Raw genomic sequence first — 23,132 nt, forward strand, 5'->3', positions numbered from 1 at the left:
CCAATGTCATATGTTAAGACATAAGAGTCCACCGATTATAATTTCATTGTATAATTATTTTAAATCAATCAAATATATTAAATCCCAAATATTGATAAAGAATACTTTTAGTGAAAGACCAAGTTTGATAAGTGTAAATCCAGTGCAAATATATGAATTTAGAAGCTTAAAATCTCATGTCACACATTATCGTTAAAGGTCAAAAAGGGGGAAAAAAAAGAAAGAAAAAAAACCTCCAAACATAAAAGTAAAATCATAATGCCATCTTGTTATTTGTAAACAATTTATTCAATTTTAGTTCTTATACTTTCAAATGTAAAATGTAGTGATTGTACTTTTTGTAAATTTTAAACTTTTAGTTAATTTTTATTTAAATAAATTAAATAACCACGATATTTTTCATGCAAAGAAACATTATATGCGATAATACTTTAAAAATTTATAGTAAAAATACTAATAAAAAAAGTAATGAAATATTACAATAAATTAGACTAAATTTAAATTTTATTTGAAAACTAAAATTAAACATTTAAAAGTAAAAAAGATTAAAATTAAACAAAAAGGATATACACTTTTTAAAAATCATAATAAGCAATAGTATTATAACTTGAAATACAAAATGATTTAAATCCCTTATTAGCTACATTTAAATTTAACATACACCAACCAAAGTCTATGCCAATAAATCCATCCAACTTGACCACCACAATTATAATTTTAGCCCAACCAAACAATCCTCCTCCAACTTCCCAACCCCTTCTTTCCATTTTCCTTTTAATAAAAACACCTTCTGAGAATAATAAAAAATTGATAGAATTCCTAGAAATATTAGAAAATTTTAAATTTATAAAGGATAGATATTGATCTATCCATATTACTGATATAATAAAAATCTATCATTAATATTTTTCTATCGATAAAATTTAAATATTATGTTTTATTTAATTAATATTTTAGTTTCAAATTGCATGCTCTTAAAAACAATTATTGTATTTTATTTTATTTTTCCTTGTAAGAATCCATAGGCCTACTTAACTGATCTCTTGCATCAATTTTTTCCTTCCTCTCTTCCCTCTGCCCGGTCATCTCTTTGTCTTCTCGGGCTCTCCTTTCAATCTCTTTTCTTCTTTTTATCAACACCCAAAAAGTCATCCTTCAATCGGAGGAGGAAGGAGAAGAGGAGGAAAGGAAGAAAGAGGGATCAATTCACACACCCATCTGATTTTTCGTCTCTGTTCTTGTTACCATGGTTGAAACCAGGCGTAGCTCTTTCTCTAAACGTTCTCTTTCTTCACCTCATGCCTCTCCCCCTCCTTCCGGTCCTCCTAATCCCAAAAGATCTAAGGTTTGTTCTTCAGGATTTTCTCCCCTTTTTGGGTCTTCGGGTTGTTCTCCCACTTGGGTTTTCCTTGCATGCCACTGATTTCTTGTGTTCTCTTCCATTTTCTCTTGGTGGGTTTTTGGTTGGGATTTAGTTCTGGGGTTTGGTTTTGTGGGTTTTTGATCTGTTGGTGTTTTAATGGTAGGTTGTTGAGGCATCTTCATCTACAGAGGATGTTCAGAGCGCACCGCCTGTTGAGCCTTTGATCCCAGTTGGGGAATCTGGAGTTGAACCTGTAGACCCAGTCATACAATCAGCTGATCCGTTTGATACTGATTCGTTGAAGGTTAACAACGTATGTGATGAGGCTGTTCCTGAGAATTCGCACGATCTTCAGGCAGAAGGACAAGCTATCATGCCCCCTCAACCTTTAGGTGCCTTCCCAATTGGTTTTATTTGCATGTAGTTTGATTGCTTGGACTTGGGTGTTTGATGTTAAATCTTTTGGGGCTGTTGGGTTTGAAATGGTTTTTGATCAATTTCATCAATTCATGTCGAATTTAGGTGATGTTGCAGCCGATGCGGAGAAATCTAAGGCAGTTGTGGCTAGCATGCTCAATCGAACAAAGAAGCGCACGATGAGAATGCCCAAATCAAATTCGAAGCCGGCGTGGGGAAAACTTCTTTCGCAGTGTTCACAGGTACAGTCTTGCTCAAATTCATGATTCAAGCATGGATATTCTCCAAGTAAACATCAGCATGTCAGGATTTTTGCTCTTTGTCCTCCTATGATTTCTGCAATTGATTTTCTCGGGGTCTTATTTTATCAACTAAGTAGTGAATTGCTACAGAGCAGAAGTTGCTTCTTTTGTTACCTCTTTTCTACTAGTTGACTTCCTTTCTAGACTTATAGCTTAGTATATATAGCCAGGTTTCTTTCTTAATTACATGCCTCTTTATTTCTTTCCTCCTAATCGATCAAGATTGTTCACATGAACTATCAACTTTGGTTTGCCTTTTATGGAGGAGTGGATTGAAATGAACGGAGCAGGGACAGTTTGATTACCTATATCTACATGCTTTGATGGAACAAGTAAAAGGTTTTGACTGATAAAGTTGTGCGGCTAAAAGTCAATATACTTGCAGAAGTTAATATGGGAAATGAAATCCTTTTTTTTAACAAGCTGCAAGAGTGGAAGGAATAGTTAAGAACCCTACCGTGATCATAAAGAGTAGTGTGTGGTGGTGTTTGCTGCTTTCTCTTTGGAACTTTGGAGTATGATATGAAAACTGGTTAGTTTTGGGCAGGATTACACAATTGAAAAGAATGTAAACAGTAAACTTGTATGGTACGTAAGGAAGGGGTTGCAGGCCTGTTCTAATTGTCACGTTTTTATATGTACAACGGGAAAATTTCATTACAAATTGATACTTTAGCATAGGCATCCTAGAATTAGGTTTACTTTCCCTCCTCATGTTGCCACTCTCTTATCAAGTTGCCTTTAGTGGAAATTTGTTTCACCTCTGTTTTTTTGGGACCTATACATGGACCTACATTTCCCCCTTTCTGAAAGCAGAAGGCTCACCTTGACCTTGCTTAACTAGGTTCTACAAGTATCTCCCTGTACTACCTCTCAATCTTTTGTATTTCAATTCAAGTTGGCAAACTTATGTCAAAGAGCTATGCTTGGGGTTGGCAATTGGGAATTTCAGTAGAAAAAAAAATGCAAAATCCTTATGTACGATTGGAAAATTCACGGGAGGATCTTAATTGAAATCAAAAAGTATAAAATGCCTCATGCATATTGGTTTCTGAAGTCCAAGATTTCAAAAAGACTTTTTGATTCGTGGAAGAAATTGCAAAGCTGGGAATTTTTTATTCAAGAGAAATATTCTGTACAAGTTAGAAGGCCCCTCCACAGCTTTTCTTCCCTCTGACTCCCATTTTCTCCCTTGCAATCCTAAGCTTTTGCCCACGCATGGTTGGCATGATAATTTTTAGTAGAACTTTCATTTCAAAAGGAACTTACTTGTTTGTGATCTAGTCTTTTATTCTTAATTCACTATAACTCTAGTATAAATACTAGAGGCCATGTATTTTTGGAATTTTGTGACATGATTTGATCGTATGTATTTTTGGTGTTTTATGAAATAATTGAAGTTTGACTCATTGCTTTACACTATAAGTGGTATGAGCACTAAACACCAAAATGGTTGCAAAAGGAAATGTCCAATCCAACATGGGCTTCAATGCCAATAACTTTCGAAGTTCAATCCCCATGACCATTGAACAAGTCTTGGAACTCCTTGCAAGATGGTATAGGAGAAATGCCACGAATTCTTGGAACCAAGAGGGCCACGGTACTAAGATGAATGAGCATAACGGAAACAAACAACAAGCCCAAATACATCAAGAAGATGATTTCAGCCGACCACTCGAGTATGCAAGAAACATAAGTCAAGATTGAAGATTTCAAGCAACCATAGACATGACCAAGATTCCGATCGTTATGATGTTGTTCTACATTTCTTTAAAGACAACCTAGTTGCTTCGTTATGATGTTGTTCTACATTTCTTTAAAGACAACCTAGTTGCTTCATATGGAAAGAGAGACTGCTATCAAGATAAACTTCTTTCAACATCAAGATTGATCTTGGAATGCTTCTTGATTTGGATAGAAGTGTCGAATGTTCCTTGAGTATACCAACACACCAATCATAAAAAAATCTAGCTTGTAGCCTTAAATTGTGGAAGGGCGTGTCCGCTTGGTGGGATCAAGGGCAGAGTAATAGGAGGAGAATTGAATTGGGTAATTTCCAATAAGAGATTGGCATCAAAGGCTACGATTGATGGAAGAAGATTACTTACTTGTGAATTACAAGCAAATGATCTACCGACATTATGAAAGATGCCGTCAAGGAGAAAGAAAAGTGGCTGAATATGTTGAAGATTTTCATCGTCTAGGTGCTGTATTGATTCCGCTTGACAAAATTGCAAGACTCATTGATGGTTCAAATAGTTAAGATTCTTTGATAGTCACTTTAACCCTCCCAAAATCAGCCCCAAATGGACCCAAAGTTCTTTAAATCACTTGTTTATTTATCCACGCTTCTTTTGCTCAAGGGGATGGCAACTTTTGTTTTATGTCCTGTGGGTGCTTTCTCGTCTCTCGAGCATTGAAGATTGGCTTCTTGAGTTTTGTCTGAAGAATCTTGATAATGTTTTTATGAACAATCCTTTGTGGTACTTAATTTTTATGATGGTGAAGATGCCACACATCATCAGCTATATGGTAATGGAACAGATCGAACCTCCTTTAACCTCGAGGGAGCTTAATTATATTTACCTAATGGAGGTGCCTTTATTAATATTGTGATAGTTGGTCTTTGGACCTTTTTGCAATTGTGCAAGCTATCCTCACATGCAATGATGTGATGTGAACCTTTCATTCTCATTAAGTTCTTTATGAACTGTGCATGAAGGTTTTCCTAGCGCATGCATCACTAACTTGATCTTTTGTGGTAATCATATGTCCAAAAATGCTTGGAAAAAGGACGTACAAGCTCAATCTTTTTCCTACTCAAGTGTACAACTACTGTTGCACTTTAGTTAGGCCCCTTCTTCCTTCCCAAATGAAGGATTTCATTGCCAGTCTTGGTCAAGTAGGGCATGCAGGCGGGCTCTCTCTTTAGTACGTGATTCACTATAGATGTGGAAAATAGGTTGGATCAGGGATTCGAGAGAATGGATTAGCACAAGCCCTTTGCCCCACACATTGAACCTACTCACTTGGTTCCTTGGTTTCACCGACTAGACTCACCCAGTTGATACACAGGGTGCATAGGTGTGCTGAAAGTGGGGTGTGTGCTCATTGTGAACATCATGGATTGTGGCAAAAGCTCATTATGGCTAAGTACTACTATCCTTTATGTGTTTGGCCGACCACTGTTAGAAGATCTTCTAAGTCTCTGTGGAGCTTCATCTACCATACCACAGACCTTGTTGCTTCTCGGACTCAACATCGTCTTGGTAGCGGCGACACTATCTCTTTTTGGAAAGACTGATGGCTTCATTGTGGTATGCTCTCTGTGATTTTTCCTTTGCTTGTTTCGTCTCGCTCGTACTCTTGATATATCTGTTGCTGAAGCATGGCTTATTGATTATGAGATTTGGGACTTGCACTTTCGACGTAATCTTACTGAATCTAAAATTCAGGAAAGGGCCTCTCTGTCTACAATTTTGTCCTCTGTCAGACTTCAGTTGGTGCTTGATGCTTGGTGATGGACTATTGACGCCTCATCTACTTTTACTATGAAATCTATTATTGATGACTTGACATATGCTCTTGAGCCTTTTGAAATGGATTTTTATTTTGTTATTTGGTTGGATCATTTCCAAAAGAAAATTTAAAATTTTCTTTGGGAGCTTAGCCATAATGCCGTTAACACTCCAGCTTCACATGCCTTACATGTCCCTTCTCCATCTTGGTATATTATATGTCGTGCTCATGCTGAGCCCTCTGCTCATCTTTTTATTCATTGTCCTTTTGCTGGGCAATTTTGGGAAACTTTTTGGAGGCTTTTGGATGGTCTACTGCTCTTTCGAACAATATTTATGACATACTTAACTCACTTATGGTCGGCCACCCGTTCTTTGGTTGCAAGAAGATTATTTGGCTTGCTATCTTCAGGCTTTCTGTTGGACTTTGTGGGGCGAGTGTAATGGGCATTTCTTTCAAGATTATATTTCCTCTTTTACTTCATTTTTTTGACATTGAGTTGTCCAGGGCTTTCTTTTTGGTGCAAAATTGGCACCCTTTTAAGAACTTTAGCCTTTCTGTCTTAGTTTCCAATTGGCATCCTTTTTGTAATCGCCTCTAGGTGCTTGGAGTTTTCCCTTATTTCATTTTATCAGTGAAATGTTTCTTATATATATATAGAAAAATAAAGTGGGGGTGTGCTGCCCCTATTGATCTGCCCCTTAATGATAAGGCAGATGATATGGTAAATGTCTGAAAAGTCAACTTTTTCCCCTCCCATACACGTTCTACATATCAGGCATATGTGGACATGAGATGAAAGCTTTTGCTCAAAAACTTCCTTTCTCCATAACATTTAAGGAGGAACTCATATTTTAGTCCACCCATCATAAGTAGAAATTACTGTAGGTTTGCAATGTTCTGTGGCACACTGTTTTTCAAATGTAGCAGCTCCCGCTCTTTGTCTGTTTTTCCACCTTGCAAAGATATCTTACTTTTTATCACTGTGAAACATTGAAGCAAATGCTTATCTGAGTTGAAAGGGTTGACCTATCCTGCATTCTTCCTGTAATTCCCACTTAAAGTTTTATGGTTGAAAGGATTTTGGAGAAGCTCTACCAGAGCTTGTTTTAACCATTACTGCTGATTCCTATGTATATTCTCTTTCCTTTCCACGTAAATGCTCATCCTTATGCTTACTATCTAATCCAAAGAACTTATTTCCACACTTCTCTGGCTGTAATCCATGTTAGATCTCAAACGTTAATTTCATTTCCACAAATTTTCGGGAGATATAGAAAATTATGCTTGGACTAGCATTCCCTGGATGGGCACAAAAGACTGGGAGTGATTAAATTTGTAATTTTTTAAATTTCATTTTTTTAGGTAAATTTCATTTTTTAATTCAATTTGTGTGTGTGTGTGTGTGTGTGTGTATATATATTTAATTTAATATAGATTTGTGATATGGATTTTTGTTACAAATTTGTAAGTTGTAACTAATGTAATTAAGCTAAAAAAAAAGCAATAATATTACATCATTTTGCTTAATTGGAATCCCTTCCATTAGTAGGGATGTTTTAGTGGGTTTTTTTTTTTTGGTATGTGTTTGTATTCTTTCATTTTTTTTCTCAATGAAAGTTGTTGATTCTATGAAAAAAAATGTAATATTATTCTTTCTTAAGCCAGACTATAAAGGTGAGACCTCTGCTTTAGTAATCAAAACTTTTGAAATTTACAAAAATGAAAAAGAACTCCTAAGCTTACCTACCCACCATAATCTGCATCTCTGATATGCTTACGTTGCTCCTTTTGTTTCTTTAGCTTCAAATTTTGAGAGTAATTTATTTCCCCTGACTCTCTGGATTTGTTATGCTTCTGCAGAATCCACACTTGTTTATTTGTGGTACTCTGTTCACTGTTGGTCAAAGTCGTCAGTGTAATTTATGGCTTAAAGATCCTTCAGTTAGTACAACTTTGTGTAAGCTGAGGCACATCAAGGTTAGAGAAATTATATCTTTTTTCACTGCACCACTGCGTATGTTGCTGCTTAAAAATTGGATTTTATGCTTGATTTTGTTTTGTTTCTTTTATCTTTCTTCTGGGGTTTTTTTTCTCCATCATTATTCTTATTTTTTTTAACTTTCTGTCACGTATATTGCAACAGCGTGGGAACTCTTCTGTTGCTTTACTGGAAATCACGGGAGGCAAAGGTGCTGTCATTGTTAATGGAAAGATTGTTCAGAAAAATTCAAGTGTGATTTTAAATGGAGGCGATGAGGTCGTCTTCACTTCTTCTGGAAAGCATGCTTATGTATCCTTTTGGAATGTGCTATATAACCTTATGGGAAGGCCGTAACTTGCTATTCTAAATCAGTCCTTACAACCCCTGGGAAGGTTACGAAGGAAAAAAATTTGCATTGGTTTTTTGTTTCTTCTTTCTTCTAATATTGGTTTACCTATTTTGAATTCAACAATGCTTATCTGTAATGAATTCCTTAATTTAGCCGTCAGATATTTCAACAACTCACTAGCGATGATTTTGCTGTTTCTGGCCTGTCTTCTGTAAACATTTTAGAAGCCCATTGTGCTCCTGTTAAGGGGATTCATTTTGAAAGAAGGTCTAGGGATGCCTCTGCCGTAACTGGTGCATCCATATTGGCATCTTTTTCTAATATTCAGAAAGATTTGCCTTTGCTTTCCCCACCAGCTAAAACCAATGAAGATGTGGAGTTGCCCTCTGGTTGTGGAGTGTCAGGTGAACAGAGTCCAGACAGTAATTTGAAAGATGGTAGCAATAATAATACTGATAGACACGGTGATGCATCTATGGACAAAAATATTGATCCAATTCCTGATTCTGGGACTGAAAGACCCAGTCTTGATAGTCTTGCTCTAGATGCTTCTATTGATGGAGAAGTTGGGGAGGCTCCCGCAAAGCATTCTGAATTACGGCCACTTTTACAAATTCTAGCTAGTTCAGCATCTCCCGACTTTAATATAAATGGTGGTAGCATTTCGAAGATCCTTGATGAACAAAGGGACATGGGGAATCTCTTTAAGGATTTTAGCCCCCCTGCTATGCTGATGTCAACTCGACGTCAAGCATTTAGAGAAAGATTACAACAAGGCATTCTTAAACCTGACAACATTGATGTTTCTTTAGAGAGTTTCCCATATTATTTAAGGTGAAAGTATGATTTCAATTGGCTATTTTAAGTATATCCTTATCATTTTTCCCATTATTCACCTAGCTATTGTTCATGTTATATGACAAACGTAGGTGGCACCTTGATATTGACATTTTGGGTTCTCGTCAACTTTTGACTATTATTATTTAGTATGTTTAGGAATGCTTTTGAGTAATGTTTAAAAATGGAATCCTCCCCTATGACTATCTTTAAAAATAACAGGAATTAAGTGATTTTGGCACCATTTAAGTGTTCTCTTTTCTAAAATTTTATTTGTAGCTCAACATGATGAAAAGCTTACATTTCTTTGATGTAGTCAAAAACACATTTAGCATATTGAAAAAAGAATAATCCAGAACTCTAATAAACTGTGTTGAAATCTAGACTAATTGATATGTGTTCTAAATCTTTATGCGATCTACATCTTCTTTCAGTGATACCACCAAAAACGTTCTGATTGCATCCATGTTCGTTCACTTGAAGTGTAATAAATTTGTAAAGCATGCTTCAGACCTTCCTATTCTGAGCCCACGCATACTGTTGTCAGGACCTGCAGGTTGGAACTGTCCCCTTTTCTCCTTTAACTGTAGTTTTGTTTTCTTTCCATCTGATTTGTTTCCTTGACCTGGATTGTCTGTTACTTGAGTGCTTACAGGTTCAGAAATATACCAGGAAACTTTGACAAAGGCACTTGCTCGGCATTTTGGCGCCAGATTACTAATTGTGGATTCTCTTCTTTTGCCTGGTGTAAGATGCAAATTTTTTATCTTCTATCATTTACTTTCTTGAAATTTCATCCATCCATTCTCTTATGAATCTCTGTCTAGTTGTAAAGCCTCTTCTGGAGTGAAAAAGGTGAGATTAAATTGTGTAACCTTGTAGATCAGTGTTAAGTACAGTACAATACCATGAGAAGTGAAGGGAAAAGGCAAATAATGATTCTCTAGCTTTTAAGTACTTTGACATGTAAATTCCAGGCTTGGTTGTTTCACCTCATGTTTTTTTGCAACACTTGCGAACATGCCTAATAAGGTTGTGTCAACAATGAATTCAGGGACCGACACCCAAGGACGTTGATATTGTAAAAGATAGTTCAAGGCCTGACAGGACATCATTTTTTGCTAAAAGAGCTGTGCAGGCTGCTGCTGCTGCTGCTGCTGTTTCGCAGAACAAGAAACCAACTTCCAGTGTTGAGGCTGATATAGCAGGTGGATCTACTTTAAGCTCGCAGGCTTTGCCAAAACAGGAAGCATCCACGGCTTCATCAAAGACCACTGCTTTTAAGACGGGTATATTCATTTTAGTTTCTATGCAACTTTTGTTGGTGCTGCAACTGTCATCCCCAGTCTCCCACCTGTCATACACATGATCTTATTAAAATTTCATTAATGTGTAGGTGACAAAGTTAAATTTGTGGGTACCTTATCTTCTACGCTTTCACCTCCGCTTCAAACTTGCCCTCTCAGGTAATCCCTCCACTTCCTGGCACTGTATTTTGGTGTCTAATGTGTTCTGGAAGCTTTGGATAATTGATCTGCACTTTGTCCACTAGTTACGTTGTTTCTTCACATATCTTACTTGTATTTTGTGTTTTATATAGACCTTTATTCTGTTTAAAATCTATTTGTATTTGTGTGAAGCTTTTTTTTTTTTTTTTGTCTTTTTATTCTATTAGTTTTTAGTTTCCCTTTTCATTTCTCTTTCAAGCAGGGGACCCTCTTATGGTTGTCGGGGAAAAGTTGTCCTTGCTTTTGAAGAGAATGGATCCTCAAAAATAGGGGTGAGATTCGACAAATCAATCCCAGACGGTAACGATCTAGGTGGCCTTTGCGAAGAAGATCATGGCTTCTTTTGTTCTGGTTATTCTTCCCTACTTGTTTCCCCTTTTTGGGTTCCATTTCTAATATTTTATTATATTATGCCAAGAACTCTGCGTTTGATATGATTGTTCTAAATCGGCATCCCAGCTAATCATCTACTTCGCTTGGATGGTCCTGGAGGCGATGATACTGATAAGCTTGCAATTGATGAAGTTTTTGAGGTACTCATTGCCCTAAACTGCTTGGAGCTATGCGTGTGCGTGTGCGTGTGCGTGTGTTTTTGTTTTTTTATTTTTTTTTTCTGTTTTTTCTCTTCCCTCACTCTCTATTGGCATTCACATGAGCAACTCACTACAATATTGGTCTTGTAGGTTGTCTCAAATGAGAGTAAAAGCAGCCCACTAATATTGTTTGTCAAAGACATAGAAAAAGCAATGGTTGGACACTCAGATGCTTACTCTATTCTGAAGGGGAGGCTTGAAAATTTGCCAGGAAATGTTGTTGTTATTGGCTCCCACACCCATATGGATAATCGGAAAGAAAAGGTGAGCAGAGCATTTTCCTGCCCCCCCATTTCTTTAAGAATATGTTTGGCTAATTTTATGAAATTAATATATATATGTTTGGCTAGTTTTAATTTTTTTTCCCTACCTAACTGTATTTTTTTCAGTCCCATCCTGGTGGTCTTCTATTTACCAAGTTTGGAAGCAACCAAACAGCGTTGCTTGATCTTGCTTTCCCGGTATGTTATTTCATCTTCTTCTTTGTTTCCTTGTGGCATTTGGTTTGACAACCTCCTCTCTTTTTTTTCTTTTATTTTTATTTATTTTCAATTTAAATATTGGAATTCATCTGTAAGTATCACGTTTCTGTATTCAGGATAATTTTGGCAGATTGCATGATAGGAACAAAGAAACACCAAAAGCGACAAAGCAACTTAGTCGGCTCTTTCCTAACAAAGTGACAATATTACCTCCTCAGGTACCGTGATCCTATTGCTCGTTCTGTGGTCTTGCTGATTCTATCTATCAAATTCAGAACATGATTGTTTTGTATTTTTATTTTTTGGTGAATGTTTGTTAGGACGAGGCCTTACTTTCAGTGTGGAAGCAACAATTGGAACGTGATACTGAAACTCTGAAAACACAAGCAAATATTGTCAGCATTCGCTTGGTGAGTGCTTGACGACCATCTTGTTTCTAAATGTTTTTTTTTCTTCTATATGTAAAAATACCCTTTTGTTTCCGTAGCCATAGGGTTCACCATAAAAAACGCCCATGATTTCATATTATATACTTTTCCTTTTCATTCTAGGTATGCAGTATGCACTATCCCCCTACCCCTTTTACTTTAGTTATTCGTGTTCACAAATTGCCTTGATTATATGGTGGTTAATCTACTTTTGATGAATCACTAATGCTCTTTGAACTTATTGTATCATTTATTTATTTATTTGTTAATGCGAAATCCCCACTTTGATTGAGAAATATGAAAGATTACAAGGGTAATGTAATATCAACCATCTAATGGGAGTCATGGAACTAACCAAATTGTTATTGCAACTCGATTGGAGTTAAAATTAAGACTATCCCACCATAAGCCAAGACTTCTCAACCCCTTTAGAGATTCTACTACATTCTAGACAACAACCAAACAGCAAGCTTGCACAATATTTTGCTCTTATCCCATAAAGGAGGTGTCTCAGTACCTTCTCAAATGAGTTAACTGGAAGCTCCATTCACATTCTAAATCTTTCAATGATCTCTGGCATAGTGCTCTCGGGCATAGAAGACATCACTAAGGCCTTAAAATGAAAGAGGAGTACCTCAAAATGTTTTCCAAAAGTGTTGACCTTCCCTCTTTGGGAGAGATCCCAAAGAGAGGAGGATCCGGGGAAAACCAGGTTGAGTGAGGGAGTTGAAAAGGAGGTGCCGAGGTGCACTAAAGAACTACAAGAAAAGCTCCTAGAAGGATTGATGAACTGAATATCTTCTGAGTCTCACGAAAGGGAGATAAAGGTGCTAACACTTCGATTGTCTTCCCATTGAAAGCGCATGGTGAAAACCCTACATCGAGGATGAATTCTTTTGAGGCTTCATAATGCAACCTCATCTTAAACAAATGACACAAAAGGGCACCTCAAAAAGGTTTTCCTCCCCGTCCCAGGGCTCTTACAATTACTTGTTTGTCCCCTCACCAATGGAGCATTTTATAACTTAAGACAATGGAGGAAAACCTTACAAAATCCAATCTAGGATTTTTCACTCTTCAAACCATTCCTAAGACAATGACTTGAGATAGGTCCTTGTATTTACTCAACCACTAGCCATCTTGATAAGTGCCCAATTTGTTGAACTTATGCAAAAGCTAGAGGTGAGTCTATGATGGCCACTCTTAGATCCTAAGAGAAACACTCTAGGTTTAGCTTGATGAAAACTAATCCAATGAATCAGTTTAATCATCAAATTTACAACAAGAGTCTGAAAAAGAAAACACCAAAAAGAACACTAGGCTTCAGATATCATTAATATGAGTTTTTAAAAGCATTACAACCATTTTAAAGGCCAAATGGACGTTCAGAAGTCTAGGTCCATGAACTCAAAAGTTATTCGAAACCTAATAAATGACAATTGTAGATAAGACCTAGAAAATTGAAAATCTTGTGCATTAGCTTGCCTTGAAGATGTGCAAAAGCCTCTTGAACTTTTTTGCCTTGCTTCTTGTAGAGCTTCTCTAGGACCATGTAGTGAATCAATGGTTGAATTGACATCACATATGGACCTCATTACCTCAATATGCAATCTCCCTCGACTTTTAGTGGTCCGAAGGACTTAGAAATCCATATTACATTTTGACCTCCGAACTGGCTGGGTCAAATAATTTGAGAAAAAGCGAAGAAAGCCCTCACTTAGTGAAGCCCACTCTTACTAAGGGAAAATCATTGATAATATTTCTTTCTTCTTTCTGGGTGTGAACCCCAAATGAGAGAAATCGAAATAACTCCACTGGCTCCTTTTTCCTTGACTTCTCCTTTATCCTCTTCTTTGCGCTCCGCGAAGTGACTTAGCTTTACTTTACCGCTTAGTGGGTCACTTTATTCCTTTTAGTAGGGAAAGAGCACATTTAGTCACTTTTGGCTATAGCTGGCAGCAAGAAATCATTCAAAAGCAGTCAAAAAACGACTATTATCGTGAAATAGAAAGATTCTCTAAACTCTCAAAATGCAATTAATGGATAAACAAGTCCTCCGGACGAGAAAACATAAACTTTCTAGGATGAGTTGGATCTCTAATCATTTGCTTAACACATGCATTCCTAGATTTCTGAGTCCGTCTATCCACTTAAATGATTCTACCTTCTATCCTATCTTATATGGGTATATAATTATCGCACGAGAGCGGTGGCTACTCAAGTCGAGAATGAGAAGGCACACAAATAGGATAGGAATGATCTTCGGAGTGCTCTCGATCATACCAATTTAACCTTTATTTGATTGAAGGAATACCTCAATCAAACACTCTTGGTCTTATCTATCAAACAGGGGAATGGGAAAAGTTAGGCAGAGCTAACCCTTTAGAAAATCCCCAAACAAAAATCTCTACACTTTCTCCACTTTATACTTATCACTGTTTGTTCATCGTTTCTTGTGCTACAATAATACGGTTGTGGGTGGAAGGTAGATGGTACTTCTACTATTGTACTATTGGGATTTGAATGATTCTAAGTCCAATGGGAGGAATAGCAGGATTTTTTCCAAGTTGAGGGATCGGTATTTGAGTTGTTGGATATGCTAGATTGAATGCATTGTTGTGGGCGTTCAATACAAGGGGATTCACTGCCCTGGTTTCTATTCTTACTTGTGGTGGATGTTTTAATTCAGATGATAAGCAAAGGGGTTGAAGGGAACATTTTTTAGGGATCGGTATCAGGTTTTCTGGTTTAAGTAGCACCGGAGCAACAATCTAGGAGTTCCTCTTCTATTCGCCTTTTAGAGATGAAAGGGGTTTCTAATGGCATGCCGGGGTGTGCACGATCATTTGGGACATAGGGAGGAATGATAGGATGTTCTAGGGGAGAGAGGGATTTAGTGAGATTTGGTCTTTGATTTTCAAGAACTTTTGTACCATTTTATAGACAATATTTTACTTAGTTGGTCCCCTTTTTGTGAGTGGGCTGGTTTTTTTGTATGCCAGTGTATTCTTTCACATTTCTATGTCAACGAAAGTTGTTGATTTCATAAAAAATGTTATTATTATTGTTATTATTATTATTATTTTGTAATATCATATAAACCATCGTAGTTTGGCCTAGTGGTAAAAAGAGAGACATAGTCTCAATAACTAACTAAGAGGTCATTGGTTCAATTCATGGCGACCATCTACTTAGGAATTAATTTCCTACGAGTTTCCTTGACACCCAAATATTATAGGGTCAGACAGGTTGTCCCGTGAGATTAGTCAAGGTGCGCGGTTGGCTTGGACTCTCACGGATATTAAAGAAAATAAATTGTAATATCATAATCTATTACATATTTTTGTTTAGCAAAAAAATTGAGTTTATAATGTGAAATACTATATTTGATAATGTTTTTATTTTCTTTTCTAAAGTATAATTCATCCTTTTAAAATTTCAAATTCAAAATCTGAATACATTGAAAACATAAAAAAATGTTGTTTTTAGAGTTTTCACTGTTTGTATCAGAGAATAGTTTTCGAAAATAGAATCCGGACTACCTACGAAATGCATATTCACTGAACTGACATAAAGTACAATTTGAGTTGTTTCTTCTTTCATTTTTTCAATGAATGCTCAGTTTCTCATAGGAGAAAAGGTTCAATGGGCAAAACAAGGGAATCAAGATGGTGAAAAGGAGAAGATTGATTGATGGGATATGCATTCCAATTTGGTTTGCAGTGAGAGGAAACTTATATCTAGTCCAGTTGATATTACCTTTAGGGGCTTAGACCTTTTCAAGTTTTTTGAAGCCTCCAGTTTAGACAGTGCGTTTGGTAGACTGATCTCTTTTTTTGAGGGTAGGAACCTGCATTTTCATTGGGAAATGAACAACTATGGATACTTGTATTAATCTAAGCTGATTTAGCTCACCCGTTTAGTTGTAGCATGTATGCCTTCTGTGGCCTCTCCTGTATAGTTTTAGGCACAAGGACATGAATGCGGAAATAGTGAAATGCAACATGCAACTTCTTCCCTATTATATTGGTGGCCTTGTTTCAATTGATGATTTTTTTTTTCATGATGTGGAGTCATAGAAACCTCCCCATGAATTTATCACTTAAAAACCCATCTTGATTCTATTGGAGATAGGTCGTTATGCTTATAACTAGATGTTGTTGGCCCTCTTGAAGTGTAGAGAGTGGGTTTAGTATAGTTGATATTATAAAAAGGAGAATTAATTGTCTGGATATACTATTCTTTTCTTTCCTTTCCCTTATATAATTGGATATTTCATGCTAATTGTTTCCCCTTATCTTATTCATGTATTTGATGTACTTTCAGGTCCTCAATCGAATCGGTTTGGATTGCTCTAACCTCGATGCTCTCTGCATTAAAGATCAAGCACTAACAATTGAAAGTTCGTATTGAGATTTTTTTTGTAATTGTTTTACTATGGTTACTGGGTGCAACTTAAAAGTTTAAACTGATCCTGCATTTATCTTAACAGCCGTTGAGAAAGTTGTAGGCTGGGCTTTGAGTCACCATTTCATGCATTTTTCTGATGTGTTGGTTAAGGATGCTAAACTCATCATTTCTACAGAAAGGTTGTCTACTTTTCCTTGGCTGCAGCAAATTTCATATTAAGAAAAATTATGTATTATGTTTATGTGTTCATTGTGGCTTCGTGTGTTTTATACTGCAGCATTGAGTATGGGTTGAATATTTTACATGGTCTTCAGAGTGAGAACAAGAGCTTGAAGAAGTCACTCAGGGTAATCTTGTAGAAAAATGGATCTTCAAAAGAATAAATTTTGCTTTCCTTTGTCTTTTGGTCTGAAATTGTAGTGTGGTTGAATAATTTTAGGATGTGGTCACGGAGAATGAGTTCGAAAAGAAACTTCTTGCCGATGTTATTCCTCCTGGTGATATTGGTGTTACATTTGAAGACATTGGTGCTTTAGAAAATGTGAAGGACACTTTGAAGGAATTGGTGATGCTTCCCCTACAGAGGCCTGAATTGTTTTGCAAAGGGCAGCTAACTAAGGTTTGCACTTCTTACGTGTCGTTACTTTTTATCTATAGATGTATACTAGATTTTTCTGCTCATACTTGTGCCTGGGCTATATATATATATAAAGATTGAGACTTTATTTACCCATTTTGAAACCTTCCATATCCATTATGAAATTTTATTACTTTTAACCTTTATTTCTTATAAGCTTAAAGATGTACTTAGAAAAATCTTCTAAACCATCAAAACCAATTAGAGCGTGTTTGATGCGCAGAGTTGACATGTGTTCGGGTTGAGTTGGTTTAATGTCTTGTGTTTGGGGTGCAGAGTGGAGTTACTAAATTGGTGTCTTCGGTGTAGGTTTTTGTAACCTATAGAAGTATGCTTATTTGCTGCCTGTTTTTGTTTGCTTTAACTTTCTTTCTTTTAACCATTTGACTGCACCTATATTTTCCCAAATTTTCAACACTTAATTGAGATATTAACTACTTCGCATATATTTTATGATTTTATGCACGTAACCGTTGTACTTGTGGTATACAAAATAATATTTTCTCATAAGATCAACAAACTTACAACATACTTTCACATTTGTGGAATGTATGAGTGCAATGTGCAAAAAAATAAGCATGACATTAACGGGTTTCGGTTTTTAATGGCATCTTATGTCAAATTGTAGGTTAGGGTTTATTATGTATGTATGTTGGTTGGTTTAGAACATTTGTATGTTCCGCTATTCATAAAGATGACACAGGAAGTTTTTACATCATGTCCTCCGCAATTGAGAATGTATGTTTGAAAAATGCTTCTATTTTTCCTATAAAAAATGCGTCTCACTTTTTTTTTTCTTTTCGATTAACTACATGTAATATGGGATTAAAAAGAAATGGGGATTGCCAATGTTCGTTTAGCATGCCATCAAATCTTCTTTTTAATTTAACATAAAGAAAAACTTGAATTAGGGCCACTCAGATTATCAGCAGTTATGAAACTCCAATACTAGTATTTCATCTATATAAATATTACTCTGACAGCCATGCAAAGGAATTTTGCTTTTTGGTCCACCTGGTACTGGAAAAACAATGCTTGCTAAAGCTGTTGCAACTGAGGCTGGTGCAAACTTTATCAACATTTCCATGTCGAGCATTACTTCTAAGGTACCAATATGCTATTTCTTTTGACAGGGGAAAAAGGTCCTTCATTTGCTATAATGTACCCTTAAAAGTGTCAAAGAGGCAAAGGCAAACCCACTGCCCCACCCACCCCACCCACCCGTTATGTATGTTTATAAATAAAATGAACGAAATAATATGAATTCCCTGGTGCAGAAAAAGGGGGAAACCTAAGGATTGGAATGACTGATGTTTCTCATTTCATTTTAAGAAAAAATCTATCATTAAAATTCTTTTTATTGCACATCAACCTGGCAATATCATCTGTTAATATTTCTAGTGTCTGTGTTTGTTTCGCAGTGGTTTGGTGAGGGTGAAAAATACGTAAAGGCAGTGTTTTCTCTTGCAAGTAAAATTGCTCCAAGTGTTGTGTTCGTTGACGAGGTCGGTTAAGGAAATTATGGTTACATTACACCAACATGTATATTTCATTGGGATTTCTTTGTTATTATCGTTGCATTTTTCTGCTGTTGTTATAGTTCTCTCCAAACATGAGTATATTACTGCTGCTGTAGGTTGATAGCATGCTAGGAAGACGTGAAAATCCAGGAGAACATGAGGCTATGCGCAAAATGAAAAATGAATTTATGGTGAATTGGGATGGGTTGCGAACAAAGGATAAAGAACGTGTACTGGTACTTGCTGCCACCAATAGGCCGTTTGATCTTGATGAGGCTGTGATTAGGAGACTTCCTCGGAGGTACATCTGTGTAATGCTGTTATATTTACTTAAAGCATCAATCTCTTGCTGATCTTAAGTGCGTGACTGTTCTTTGTAGATTGATGGTTAACTTGCCAGATGCCCCTAATAGAGAAAAGATTTTGAGAGTTATACTGGCCAAAGAAGAATTGGCCGCTGACATTGATTTAGAGGCAATTGCAAATATGACCGATGGGTATTCTGGAAGTGATTTGAAGGTTATCTTTCTTGTCCAAAGCTTTCAAGTTTCCTCCACCTCCTAGTTGTATAAAAGGTTGCAATGAATTCTCATCTTACCATGTTTGATTGCAGAATCTGTGTGTAACCGCAGCACACTGCCCCATCAGAGAAATTTTGGATAAGGAGAAAAAGGTTAGTCTATCATTCTGTTATCCTAGATACAATTGTTGATTGTTTCTTACTTTGGTTCTGCCATTATTTAACCACCTTCTAGTTTTGAATATTGTCATCGTAGTTGAAGTGTGATAGTATTTTTTGCGTACATGTATTTTAAATACTAATTTGGATATTTTCAGTCGAGTTTTTACTATGATGTTTGAAGATTAAATGGTCATGTTCAGTTGTGGAACAAATTTCTATTGTGGAATGATGATTTCATTTCTCTTGGTCCTTCCCTAGAAGGTCCTAGGTTGTCATTAGATTTGTTAGTTCAAGGTTGCCCTGTTTTTTTACTTTTTTTTAATCAGAAAATTCAAATTTAGCAAGGCAGCACTGAAGCTATAGTGCAGTGAGATCTTTTTTATTTTTATTTTTTTATAAGAAACAAGCACTTCATTGGTAAAATGAAATAAGGGGAAAACCCCACGGACCTAAAAGTGATTACAAAAAGAGTATTATTGGCAATTGAGACCGATAAGCTAAAGTTCTTAAAAGGGTGCTCAATTTTTGCACCAATAAAAAGCCATGGACAAAACAATGTAAAAGAAAAAAGAACTTAAAAGATGAAAAAGAGTTTGAAATAGACGCCTATTACGCTAGCCCCATAAAGTCCAAGAGAAAGCCCAAAGAACAGCCAGCCAAATAACCTTCTAACAACCATTAAAGGGGTGGCCCACCATAAGAGAGCTGAGGATGTCCGAAATATCATTGGACAAAACAGTAGACCAACCTAAAGCCTCTAAAAAAAAGATCCCAAAATTGTCGAGCAAAAGGACAATGAGTAAAAGGATGAGCAGGGGATTCAGCATTAGCACAACACCTAATATGCCAAGAAGGAGAAAGAGATATATAAGGCATACAAGTGACGATCAGCAGTGTTATATAGTGCAGAGAGATCTTTGGGGTAGATCCGAATAAACCCTGTCAATAAAGTGAAAGAAAGGAATTGATAATATAGCCAGGAAATTTTGTCTTATCTCTAATGAGCGTCTAGAAGGATGTAGTTAAGGCTTCAGCTGAAACAAGTGCAGAAGTGGATGGAATAGAGATGCAAGATTAACTGGCTGGAAGCTGGAGGAAGTTAGGAAGAGGCAATAAGCCCTTAACTACTGATGCCCCATTAGTGAAAAGCACAAGAGTTGGTTGGAAGAGTCATTTTGAGCACCATGTAGAGCTTAGTTAGAAACCTTGACCCTGAAGTTCCCTATAAACTTCTAATATATATCCAAAGCAGGTGGGAATTTAAAATTCATTCATCAAAAAAATTGTTCCTTCTTTCTTTACCAAGGAATAAAACTTTCATACCCAGAGAGGAAGTACAAAAACATGGAGTTGAGTTATCCCTACGTTTCATCTGCTTCTTTTGGGAATTGGTTCTTTATGAATTTTAGGGCTGCGTTGGCTCTAATCTGGGGGGGTGGGTTAGATGTTTGAGGAGGTGCTCTTGAATCCTCCCTTCCACGATAAAGGGAGGGCTTTTTGGCAGTCTTGTTTTTTTCGTTGTGATGTGGGCATTTGGTTTGAGAGGAATGGTAGTGTTTTTCGTGTGGTGGGGAGGTCTGCTAGGATACTTGGGATTTTATTAGGTCTCATTCTAGTCTTTTGAAGTAAATTTATTATTTCTGAACTCCCCAAAAAGAACAGGTCAAAACAGTGAGTTTAGCTATTCTGACCTATATGCCTTGACAGTAGCATATCTAAAATATCTACAATTCAAGGTAATAAAGGACATATTGCCTTCTACAATTTCTGGCCCTTTTGCTACTCCATACTGGTGCATTATGCCAAATCATTACTCACTAGTTCAAGCAATTTGCTACTGTTGCACACGATCAATGAATGGTGGGGTCCGTAGACTAGTCTACAGATTAGGATCATTTTTTCCCAATGAACAAAGATTTCATTCAGGGCGACTCTGCTAGATTATTGTTGTTGTTTTAGGGAAATAGAAACAGGCATGTGGTAGTTTTCTTAATATAATCATAGCTTTCCCAGGAAGGCTAATCTAGGTAGTATTGATGGCCGCATGTATCCTCTAAATGGCTAGTTATTGTCATTGATGAGTGGTCATTTTTGGTTTAGGTTTAGGAAGGCACTGAAGACTGGAAGGATCGAGATGGTTCTTCTTGTTCCCAAAAACGGCCTTTTACAGTCAAACCTCTTTTTGGCTGGGTTTGTCCTGTTAGTAAATGCTTTTATGCACGCAATTGCTGGTCTCATCTTTTCCAGATGGGTCTTCGGCGATGTGTCCGAGTCTTGTATAGAATTTCGTGGAGTAATTCCCATACAAGCTTCTATGGTTTCCTTATGATAGAAAAAGAAAGCTTATTTGAAGAAGTAAATGGGAACTGAAGGTCCTTTTAACATTTTTTGCTTCTTACATTTAAATAATTATAGCCATTCTTTTATGTCGATCAACAAGCACTTTTGGCATCCTTTTTTGTTTTATGATAGAAGAATGTAGGACATTATATTTTTATGGATGTATAAATGAGTTCTGTTCATAAATTACAGGAAAGAGTCTCTGCTTTGACTGACAACAAACCATTACCGGCACTATATAGCAGCACCGATGTTCGTTCTTTAAAAATGGACGACTTTAGATTTGCACATGAACAGGTTAGGTTTCGTGGCTCTGAATTATTTATTTATTTTTTGGGATGTGATTGCTATTGGTGATACAAATAAGGGGTTCCTTTATCTGGGCCTGCAGAGTTTTTAAATTTGGACGACTACAAAGTTGTTGCCTTTATTTTCTGAAATCTTTTTTTAGTTATATTTGTTACAGTGAGATTACATGTATCATTTGCAAGTTTCTTTTCCAGCCTTTATTCATGTTGTGGTAGAATGTGAATGTTCCAACCTGAGCTAACCCAACACGAATGTTTCCTAATGATGTTAGGTTGGGATGGGTCCGCCATCTAGTTAGAGTTCAACAAATTTTCAATTTGAATAGTCGAATTTCTATGCCCTCTTACTCGATTCAACTTCTTAAACACCCTTAATTGCCACAAATTCTTTCCCTTAAATTTCTCTTCCACAATAGGGGGCCTTTGGATAGCATCATAGGTTTCCAAAGAACTATATATACCATGATCGAATGACTTGTGATGTTTTCTTGTTTGTTCTGTTTTGTTTTTTATTATTTTTTATTCTTCAATATTTATTAGTGTTATTTGTTACATGACCTTCATTACTCACTTTATCACTAGGTGTGTGCGAGTGTCTCATCGGAGTCGACAAACATGAACGAGCTTTTACAATGGAACGAACTCTACGGAGAAGGTGGGTCGAGGAAGAAGATGTCTTTGAGCTACTTCATGTAGAGGTGATTGTATGATTGTATCTTTGTATAGAGTTTCTTGCCCTTCTCTTTTTTCATTTCTTTGATTTCCAAATTCGTCCCCACCACTCGAAAAGAGTAGAAGATCGGGGATATCAATGTGTGGAAATCCATCCTCTGACCCCTGGCCCTCCTCCCCATCCCCACATTACCCCATCCTCCATTCCCTTTGTTGTATCATATATAGTTTTTTCTTACCCTCATTTATTTAATTCTCTATGCTTTTGTAGGAATTTTATGATTTCCTTAGGTAATTTGACCAGAACCTTTTTCCATCTTTTTCTGTAGCTCTTCTGGTTAACCTGGTAAAATTCAGTATGTATACATATATATAATTATGTATGTTGTACTAATTAATGAAATCAATAAGTCCCATTTTTGTAACATGCTTTCTTTCTTGATTGTATCATACTGGGCTCAATATGTTGCAGTTCTTTAGAGAATTTCTTCACTACGTTCATGGTAGATAAATCAGTACTCTGCCCCACTTTTTATTATTTTCTTGAACTCAAGCACAGTTCTACAACCAGAGTTCATTAGTAAGATTTTTCTTTTTTCTGTTCGATGTGCGTGAGTGTCCAAACCATCTTATACGAACTTCGACTAATCTCAAGAGACAAGCTGCTTGACCCTACAACATTGGTTTGTTACCAAGTTTGTATTTTATTTTATTTTTCATTATGATGTTTATATCATTTTAGATTATATGTTCTAGCAGGATACCTTGATGTTCTATTTTG

The 23,132-nt window shown here is 36.4% G+C and overlaps 1 protein-coding gene across 3 annotated transcripts; it reads left to right on the top strand.

The window, feature by feature from the left end:
• Positions 1-1,025: 1,025 nt before the first annotated feature.
• LOC103492829 (uncharacterized) lies at positions 1,026-22,776 on the top strand. Of its 3 annotated transcripts, none has more exons than XM_008453374.2 (27): positions 1,028-1,345; positions 1,527-1,755; positions 1,886-2,022; positions 7,465-7,581; positions 7,748-7,894; positions 8,095-8,768; positions 9,206-9,327; positions 9,427-9,518; positions 9,826-10,060; positions 10,168-10,237; positions 10,482-10,579; positions 10,739-10,812; positions 10,963-11,136; positions 11,262-11,333; positions 11,471-11,572; positions 11,675-11,764; positions 16,109-16,184; positions 16,275-16,371; positions 16,470-16,539; positions 16,632-16,811; positions 17,813-17,935; positions 18,251-18,334; positions 18,466-18,650; positions 18,730-18,868; positions 18,963-19,022; positions 21,564-21,668; positions 22,262-22,776. In XM_008453374.2, the coding sequence occupies exons 1-27, from the start codon at positions 1,247-1,249 to the stop codon at positions 22,373-22,375; spliced, it is 3,765 nt and encodes a 1,254-aa protein (XP_008451596.1). In that variant the 5' UTR covers positions 1,028-1,246; the 3' UTR covers positions 22,376-22,776. The 3 variants fall into 3 exon arrangements, with proteins under 3 accessions (XP_008451597.1, XP_008451596.1, XP_008451595.1); XM_008453373.2 differs by having other exon boundaries at positions 1,029-1,345; positions 10,482-10,630; XM_008453375.3 differs by lacking the exons at positions 18,730-18,868; positions 18,963-19,022; positions 21,564-21,668; positions 22,262-22,776 and having other exon boundaries at positions 1,026-1,345; positions 10,482-10,630; positions 18,251-18,371; positions 18,466-18,609.
• Positions 22,777-23,132: the final 356 nt, after the last annotated feature.

Source organism: Cucumis melo, chromosome 1, assembly GCF_025177605.1.
Source record: "Cucumis melo cultivar AY chromosome 1, USDA_Cmelo_AY_1.0, whole genome shotgun sequence".
NCBI classification, from domain to species: Eukaryota; Viridiplantae; Streptophyta; class Magnoliopsida; order Cucurbitales; family Cucurbitaceae; genus Cucumis; species Cucumis melo.

What these genes read in the sequence shown, in the direction of transcription:
- LOC103492829 (XM_008453373.2), top strand. Translation starts at nt 1,247, where the DNA reads ATGGTTGAAACCAGGCGTAGCTCTTTCTCTAAACGTTCTCTTTCTTCA. An exon ending in TTCTTTCGCAGTGTTCACAG is followed by an intron (nt 2,023 to 7,464) that starts GTACAGTCTTGC and finishes ATGCTTCTGCAG; the next exon opens with AATCCACACTTGTTTATTTG. An exon ending in CTCATCATTTCTACAGAAAG is followed by an intron (nt 16,372 to 16,469) that starts GTTGTCTACTTT and finishes TTTATACTGCAG; the next exon opens with CATTGAGTATGGGTTGAATA.